The 9453-nt window shown below is 29.0% G+C and overlaps 1 protein-coding gene across 2 annotated transcripts; it reads left to right on the top strand.

Annotated features, from left to right (window-relative positions):
* Window positions 1-364: 364 nt before the first annotated feature.
* Window positions 365-9039, top strand: LOC139094274 (sestrin homolog). 2 transcript variants are annotated; one of them, XM_070645281.1, is made up of 5 exons: window positions 365-639; window positions 692-1331; window positions 3594-3704; window positions 7153-7944; window positions 8011-9039. In XM_070645281.1, exons 3-5 carry the CDS (start codon window positions 3654-3656, stop codon window positions 8572-8574), a joined length of 1407 nt encoding a protein of 468 aa, XP_070501382.1. In that variant the 5' UTR covers window positions 365-639; window positions 692-1331; window positions 3594-3653; the 3' UTR covers window positions 8575-9039. The 2 variants fall into 2 exon arrangements, with proteins under 2 accessions (XP_070501382.1, XP_070501381.1); XM_070645280.1 differs by having other exon boundaries at window positions 365-1331.
* Window positions 9040-9453: the final 414 nt, after the last annotated feature.

Here is a 9453-nt window from a genome sequence, read left to right as displayed (position 1 = left end):
TACATAGAGTATTAGGAGAAGTAAACAAATTGTATAACAAGAAATAGTACTGACCTAACGCAAGTACACATCATCATCATATACATAAGATTATTTATGAAGAGGAAGCAAAAAATAAAAAAGGGAAAGTAGCAATTTTTGGATAAAGATGATGGAAGAAGCAAGGAGATCTATTCGGCGTACCCTTCAAAATGTGTTTACGCGCTTGCGCGAGAGAAAACGAGATTTTTGTGTTCATTTTCGCTGCTGGCATCTCCGAAAAAAAAGCCAAAACAACAGAAAGAAGGAAACTATATTGACAAGCAATAAAAGAATTGCGTATCATTTTATATGTGCTGTGCTGTGCTGTGCGACTCTATGTTTAGTAGAATTTAAAGCATAAAGCAATCAACAGCGTGGATAGAAAAGAAGCAAAAATTTAATAAATTTAATCTTCTTTTTTCGATCAAACAAAGTAAACTTTTATTTTTTTGGAACGAGAAGTAAACAAGAAGTTTGTGAAGGCACTTTGTGATAAGGAATTTGAGAGATAAAATGTATAAAGTTTAAGAAATTTATGGCAACAGTTGATACTTTGGAGTAGCGTGCCTTCTTTCTGTTTTGAAGTGTTTTTATTTTTCTTTGTTTGTATGAAAAGGGGTTGGTAGACCTTGTGATTGAACCTTAAGTGATATTCATAGATTTTTTTTAGAAATAAGTAGTAAACAACGATTAGAAAACACTTAATTATGTCTAATACAAGCAACGACGCTGACTCTAAGAATAACAATTATGTGTCAAATATGGGTTAATGATTATTTACTACGCAGTAGTGTGCGTCGCTCCATATGATTCTATATTCTCTTCACAACAGTCTTTCCTTTATATATATATACATCGGTAGTTTCTTCTTATTACTCACTCATTCCTTTGGCTGTTTACTCATTCTTGATAACATACATTGAAAAAAATATTGTATGTATGAAAAAAAATGAGGAAAGAAAAAAAAAAATTTGCGACTCTCAGCAAAGTTTCAAACAAAAATATCATTTCTAATAGAACAACAAGTCAGTTCGTGTTCAACAGTTGATTAATACAGAGTTATAATCGTGAAAGAAACAGTTCGGAAGTTATTGTGGATAAGAACATTGAAGTGTAAAGTAATAATAACAAGCGAAGGTTTCTTATAATAAATTGAGGAAATGAAATGTGAATAAACATAGAACAGATTTTTTTTATGAACGATTAAGTTTCAGAATATTTAAACTTATAACACACAAAAAGTGTAAATTGAAAAATAAATTATAAACTTTTTTGTACGAAGAGACGAAGAAGAACTTAATATTTGTTAGGTAAGGTCTAATCAAAAACTCAAAAAAAAATTTAAATTATTTTATTTTTATTTGACAAAGACGAAAATGAAAAAATGCAAATTATCTCATTAAATTTCAATGTGAGTCTCGTCGTGCGACCATAGTAACAAGATTTCACATTTATGAGTTCCCGATTGCCGGTTTATTTGCTGTCGGATGATTTTTTTTGTGTGTTTCTCGACAACACAATTTTGCTAGACTGCTGCAATTAAATGTGCAACTTATTAATTTTCATATTTTATGGTTGTCATTTAAGTGCTTATTAGCATGCATTTAAATTTTAAATTTTTCCTCAATAAAGTTATCAAGTAGGTGGGTGTGCATTTTATAATATTCTGAATATACATTTGTTTACGAAAGAATTGTTCTGGAACATCATGTCGACTTGATTTGCATATCAGTTGGTTCATGTTGTAAATAATCTTTTTTTAAAGATAACTAAGCTGATGACTAAGCTGTTTTGATATTTTCGAGAATTTTTGAAACTTTTCTTCGTCAAAATTTGAACTTTTTCGTTAAGTTTCGAATTTTTGATCAATTTTTGAACTCTTTCATTAAGTTTTGAAACTTTTGATCAATTTTTGAACTGTTTTGTATTTTTTGATCTTTTTCGTTAAATTTTGGTATTTTTAATGAAACTTTGAATTTTTTTAAATAAAATTTCGAATTATTTAGTTAAAATGTTGACATTGTTATTTAAATCTAGTTCTACTCTGAATTCTATTTAAATTGGAACCAGTTCTAGATTATTTCTCTGTCCAAAACCCATCTTCAATAAATGAAATCTCTTTTATCTCAATCATGTATTAATATAAAGCCATGTCAACATAATTATAACAAGCTTGAACCCCTTTTTGTCCTCTCATTATTTTAAATGACTTCATCATGTTCTTTTGTTGTTTCCAAGAAAAGAAAGAAAAAAAAATGTACTTTGGGATGATTGATTAAGTAAAAAAGTAGATTTGTTGAACTTTTTTATGACGCCAATCCTCATCGTCATTGATAATCCTTGTTATTTTGCTTTAAACACATAATGAAACACAAAAAAAAGTTGTTTGCAGAATGTGATAAAGTCTCTTGTATATGATAATGATAATGAGATGTTTACCTCCTTAAAAAATTTATTTCATGCATGTACACTCAACAGTAATGAAGTATTCATTCGTAAAAAAACAGCAATCCTAAAAAAATACATATTTTTTTTATTTTCTACTCTTGTCACCGAGTGAATGAATCACATTGTCATGAAAGGAAATAAAAAAACTGGTTTAGGGTTGCTGAGGTTTAAAACACACGAGTTTAAAGAAAGTGAAATTTCCATGCCATTTCTAAATATCTCCATTTCACTCTGTACAATATTAAGTACATTTAAACTTCAACCACTTCCATTAAAATCATAAGATTGCTGCTATAGAAATTAATGTCATCGCAGCATAAGATTATATTTATGTATATTAAGAGGGTTTTTATGCTCCATTGTTTCATTGTCATCGTCGTCACTGCATGGCAACCAACAATATGTGACATACTTTTTTTTCGTACCCGTAAATAGAAAACACATTACATTAAGTGGCGAAAAATGGTCTTCATGTTAATGATCTGATTGTTTAACTCTAACAAAAAGCATAAAGTATGAAAAGAAGTCACAAATACTGGTGGCATAATCGAATCGATTCTGTCGCATTGATATTTTCTGGTCGTGCGAGTTCATTGAATTCCAATTTATGCGAAAACGAAAACAAAATGTATATTCTGATGTTTCCGCGTGTGGAGGCTTAAAGCGTATTTTTTGCTAGATTAATCTGTAAACATATTGAGCCAATTAAAATTTCATTTACCAAAATTATGTCAACAAATGCTTCGCAACAGCCAAAAATTTGATGTTTGCACTTATTGCCCTTTAGATGCTCTAATGTTGTTTATCACTTAATTGTTAGAGACCTTTTTGTCTGTTTAAATATCATTAACTTAATTTTGTATAAAAATGTGTTTGAAAGATACTTAGTCAATGATGACTAGTCCGTGAAAAAGTCACTTTTCACAATATAATTTAAATATTTAAAATACGTTAATCATGCAGACAAAATGACATGAACTTCAAAGCCTCTTAAAGTGGAAGTTCACGAGAATAATTGATATTTGTATTCCATAAGTCTCTCCATGCATTTATATTCATCTATATAATAGAAAATTTCAATAAATTTAAATTTTTCATTTCTCTCGATTTTCTTTTCTTTTCAGCTTTCTAATTTAAAGATAGAAAGACAACGATAGAAGAGAAAAACGGCAGTAAATTACGAGATGGAGATAGAGTACTTTCCAGAACTTGAAATGGGGCAGATTAATCACGATGTAAGTCATAAATTTTGCACTATCAATGTATACAAAAGATTATTATGATGTAATAATTTTTAAAATGAGATCCAATAACAGAGAAGCACTCGAACCATTTATTTTCATCCACTTACAACTTCGTAGAACATTTCTAAAAATATGGTGTCATTCCTCATAATAATATCCATCGAGTCTCACTTTATTTTTTCAAATATTTCATTATTTTTATGTAGAAAACACTTGAAAAAATAAAATAATGAATTTTTTATCTCATTTTTCTCTTAGAAACAAAGGCGATCAACAAAATGTTGTTGTCACTTTGTTTGCCCATTCCATTGCTGAAATTTTGTATTATCAGTAAAAAAAGGTTGCGATGAGAATAGGCTTTCGGCAAATAATATATTGTCATTGGCAGATGGTTTCTATTAATATCGATTTCAATTTCATATTCTAAGTATCCTGGATGTTGAAAATATCAGGAATATGACGTCCATAGTATGATTGTCCTAAATAACTCACTAGAAATGATTGATATGGACAGTTTCATAATTATGAAGCGCTTTAATGTTTTGTGTCATTAGACTTAAAGTATTAGTAATAGGATCTGTTTCAAAAGATAACAAAAAAGATGCTCTATCATGATCACACTTTCCAAGCATGTACATTGAAAGTAAATTCGGTTAAAAATTGTCATTAATGATTCGACAAAATTATTTTTTTGTTTGATCAAAGCAACACGTTAAGAATTTTGTTTCATGTTTGTCGAATGTCTGTAAACAATATTGAGCACATATGTCGTGTATTTCATTAAACTAATAAAAAAAAATTAGACTAGAACTGATAGAGCCTCATACTGAGGAACTACATATTTTCAAAAATAAATGAAAAAAAAATAAGGAACAGAGTATCAAATGGGAATGTGAAAAAGTCAAACGGCGATAAAAAAAGAAAGAAAAGCAGATTTTTTTTATATCGTGATGCACTTATTTAAACTAAAATCTTGACTTTATTCTTATTCTCTCTTGTGTTTTTGTTTTTTTTTTGTCATTTGAGATCGACTCGTTGGTGCGTGAACAATTTTTTAATTTGGCTGTGAAAGTCTTTTTTAATTTTTTTTAGTGTAAGTTTTTTAATTTTCAAAGTGTGAAATAATGATAATATTATTGTGACATAATGCGAGTAGAATGAGTCATCTGTACTGATAATTTAAAAGTATTCTTGTTGCTAGTTCTCAAATTAATTTTGACTTAATTTATTGACGTGTTTTGTACATTTTTATTTGAGCTATCTGAGAATGAGAATCACGATTTAATTTAAAATCGCGAGTAATTTAAGACGTCTTATGGTGTCACACGAAAAAAGAAGATTTAAAGAGAGTTTATAAGCACGTAAAAGTTTCGTAGGAAAAAAATAAATACATATATTCATAAGAAAAATTTAATTTCATGAGGATGATGCTCTTATTTATACATTTGGCGTCTTAAGAATTATCTACATTTTCCGTGAAAAACTATTTGATGTTTTCATCTTCAGTTGAAAGATTTAATTTCGAGAAAATATTTTGAAAAGTGTGAAAATATTGAATTTTCTTTCTTTTTTTGTGTGTTTATAAGTAGGCGATGGAAAATTCAGAGAAAATCACTTTGAATCAGATTTCTAATCAAGAACCTACTTTGATCTACCACAAATTCACGTGAATTGACAATTTGACCTGCTAAATTTATCTCATCTAACCTAGATTTGTTACAATTAAAATTAGCACATCTGTATAGTTCAAGAGTCAACATCAGTATGCGCCACAACACATCTGTCCACCAATAAATTTTCACAAACTTTTTAAATAATTTTAATCGTACATAAAAAACGATGTAAGGAGCAATGAACTAAGCAGAAAAAAGAAAGATTCGGTTAATCATTCATGACTCGAAAAATACATTTTGTCTGTGATGAGGGCAGACGAATAAATAAATAAGAATTTTTATCACTTTTTATAATGCTTCCACTATCAGCTGCCATGCAAATAATGGACCATAGAATGAGAACGAGATTAATCTAATAATTTAAATGAACTTAGAAAATATGTTATGAGTAATAATGTTCCCATAGAGATAAGAACTTTATAGTTAATTAATTTAAAAAAAAAAATCTGTGGCACTTGACAGAAACCGGCTGTAAAGTTTGTTGATAATGGGAAATGGCATACTTTGTAGGAAAAAATTCTCTACGGAAATAGAATGGCAATAATAATTAATCCCATTTAATTACAGAAACTATGAATCATACCTACTTATTTTGTAATGCTAATAGGAAGAAGAATTTGTATTTGAATTTTAAAGCAAAGCTTGCTATAGTATTTAAATGTAGAAATGGGTTGAATTTTCCAAACTTTTCTGAATAATTCCAAGTTCAAAGTCTACTATGATTTTGGAAATTTTAATTTTCCCGCCAAATTAATTAAAATTCGTTTTATAGTTGTGTTCAGGTAGCCAAAAATAGTCATACGGCTTTACAATAATAATATTGATGTTTATTTATAAAAGTTCTAATATAGACTGAATCTTTATATGAAACGGGGTAAACAAATATGTAATTTAAATTACAAATGACCGTTATAACAATTCTGTCAAAAATGATAACAAAGCTCTGATGACACATTATGTTGACAATCGATTCCCATTCCATTTCCTTACTTTGTATTGACATTTGAAATATTTTAAGCTTATCTGTAATTAGTCTTGTTTGGAAAAACTTCAATCAATATTAGCTCAATCCACAGTCAATCTTTCATATGAAATAGTATTGATTACTGTCGATAACATAAATCTAAAGCCTTGATTGACAGTGATTTAATGCTAACTTGCACTTAATATGTATATATACAACTAACATACTCATACTCCACTTCAGAATCTATAAATAAACCGCTTTTATATTTAGACAGTTTAATCAGGAAACATAAAAGGTTTTTTTTGCCTCTTCTCTCATTTTCTCGTGCTGCCACAATAGAAAAGCCAATAGGAAAATATTTATTAAACGAAAAAAAATTTCCTTATCAAGTCATTATTAATGGAAGTAATCTAAACATTTGATGAGAACTGTTTTAACTCTACATATTTTATGTGGTACAAAGTGCACATATTAATTCACAAAGATTTGTATTAAAGTTCTATTTTGGGCTGTACATCTGTTGAATGCAACTCAAATGGGAATATAAAATAAATAGAAAATAACAGCTTTAAAATGAAGGTAATCAAGAGGAAAAGCATTCAAGATGAGAATTCTGTTTAAATTACACTATTAATTATCTTCATTATGAGTGCACGAAAATGTGAATAATCCTTTTAGCTACATGCTACATGTTTCGGAAATATAAATTTCCACTTTACATCTCTCTTTTAATTAACATTTCAAATTATTCTTAGAAATTACTTAATCCAATTTTCTTTCTCAACATATCTCATTACAGTGTTACTTTTCAAATAGCAATCACTGGACTATGGATAATGTAGATGTATATGATCATGTAACAAAAGTCATTCGATATCATCCGAAATATTTTGATCATTATATCAAGACACATCGATATTTGATGTACGATGATGGTCCATTGCCATTCACAACACGTCACTATTTAGCAATAATTGCAGCAGCACGCAATAAATGCAATTATTTGGTGAATTTACATGAGAAGGAATTCTTAGCAGAAGGTGGTGATACAAAATGGCTAAATGGACTTGAATTCATTCCACAGAAACTTCGTGCCATATATGATATTAATAAGATATTGGCACATCGTCCATGGCTATTGACCAAAGAACATATTGAACGTCTCACAAAAGGAACGAATAGTTGGTCATTAGCTGAAGTTGTCCATGCAATCGTTATCCTGTCTCATTTTCATTCACTCTCATCTTTCGTATTCTCATGTGGTCTCAATCAGGAATTGGATGCTAGTCTTAAAAATGAACCAGAATCACCGACTGTATCAGAACCGGAACCTGAAATCAAACCAAGTACAACACCACCATTTATTCAACGCTTAAAGCTCGAACAGCAACGAATGCACCAAAGGATGATGGAACAGGAAGAAAACAGAAGAATTTTGCAACAAAGTAATAATCAAATGATGATGATGAATAATGGAGCTAATAGTGATAATATAGAAATGCTCATGAAGCGTATGCAAGATTTATCAGAGAAGAAGAAGGAATGCAGCGAAACAGAACTGAATAATCGCTTTAAAAATGTTGAAATTCAGGTAAGTGTTAAAATGTTGCAGTAAAGTCAAAAATAATCATTAATCATCTTTAATTTCCATCCACAGACAGCACAATTAATATCTCCAACAAATACAGAAAAAACATTTGAATTACCTCCATCCATCAGCCATTACGTCGACGATCCAAATTATGCATATCAAGATTTTGCGAGACGTGGAGCTGAAAATATTCCATTTCGCGTTCAAGATTATTCATGGGATGATCATGGATATTCCATCGTTAATCGTCTTTATAATGATGTTGGCTTCTTATTAGATGACAAATTTCGTGTTGCATATAATTTAACTTACAAGACACTTGCTGGTCGCCAAAATGTCGACACATCTAAATTTCGACGTGCAATTTGGAATTACATTCAATGTATCTATGGAATTAGACATGATGACTATGATTATGGTGAAATCAACCAGCTTCTTGATCGCCCATTAAAATCCTTCATTAAAACTGCATGTAGCTTTCCGGAACGCATTAAGAAGCAAGATTATGACACGATTCTTACCGAGTTACTTGATAGTGAGAAAGTACATGTTAATCTTATGATTATGGAAGCAAAGAACCAGGCAATATTGCTTTATGCATTGAGAGAAATAATGCGATATATGCTTTGATTAATTAATTGATCTCATTCGAATATGATTGTTTATTTTACATTTCGTCATGTAAACTTATGAGGCTTAGATTTACAGTCTCAATTTAATTAGAAATTACAATTTTGATCAAAAACAGAAAACATTTTTTCATAAAAAATTCGTTTTTTTTTATTACAAACAAGAAATTAAAGGATGTGAATAAGTAATAAGTGTCTGTAAGTTGAGCTTTTTATATATATATTTAAAGAAGATGATGAGAAGAATTAATAATGTTATATCAATATTTTTTCACATGAGAAAATTTTTTAAATGCTTCGTTGTGATTTATACGTAAAATATAAGTGAAGAAAAAGTTTTTCGAATCGATTTTTTGTTAATTTTTTTTATTATTATTGTAAAGCATGAGAAATAATTGATCAACACGTGCCAAAAGTTGAAAATAAAATTTTGACGATGATTTCATAGCGATTACACACATATTAATTCAATTTTCTTTTTTCTATTTATCGTATGTTTATTTTTCAGTATCTTTCTTACAGCATTTTGATGTCATGCCAACGAAAGTAGAAGAATTAAGAAGAAGAAAACTTTTTATTTCTCTTCTATTCGTAAAACAAGTTGAAAAGTTTTCGCAAATTCGTATTAATTAGCTTTTCATTGGAACTTTCTGAATGTTTATAAGAACTTCCTCAGAATTCAATACTTCCTAAAACCAAAATCAATATTTTCTCAAACAATTTCATCCGAATAATTCCAGATCATTTCAAGCAAATCAGGTTCTATTTAAAGGCTTTAACTTCATGATGATTTTGTTACGATGATGATTTAATTTAGATTTTTATTGTGAACTACGATTTTTACACGATTTTCAATGTTTAAAAACTTGAAAAAAATTTG

The sequence above is a fragment of the Chironomus tepperi genome, unplaced genomic scaffold (genome assembly GCF_022539635.2).
Source record: "Chironomus tepperi strain 1889 unplaced genomic scaffold, CSIRO-AGI_Ctep_v1 contig_354, whole genome shotgun sequence".
Taxonomy (NCBI): Eukaryota; Metazoa; Arthropoda; class Insecta; order Diptera; family Chironomidae; genus Chironomus; species Chironomus tepperi.
This window is presented reverse-complemented; position numbering and strand designations above follow the sequence as displayed.

What these genes read in the sequence shown, in the direction of transcription:
- LOC139094274 (XM_070645281.1), top strand. Translation starts at nt 3,654, where the DNA reads ATGGAGATAGAGTACTTTCCAGAACTTGAAATGGGGCAGATTAATCAC. An exon ending in TGGGGCAGATTAATCACGAT is followed by an intron (nt 3,705 to 7,152) that starts GTAAGTCATAAA and finishes ATCTCATTACAG; the next exon opens with TGTTACTTTTCAAATAGCAA. An exon ending in TTAAAAATGTTGAAATTCAG is followed by an intron (nt 7,945 to 8,010) that starts GTAAGTGTTAAA and finishes TTCCATCCACAG; the next exon opens with ACAGCACAATTAATATCTCC.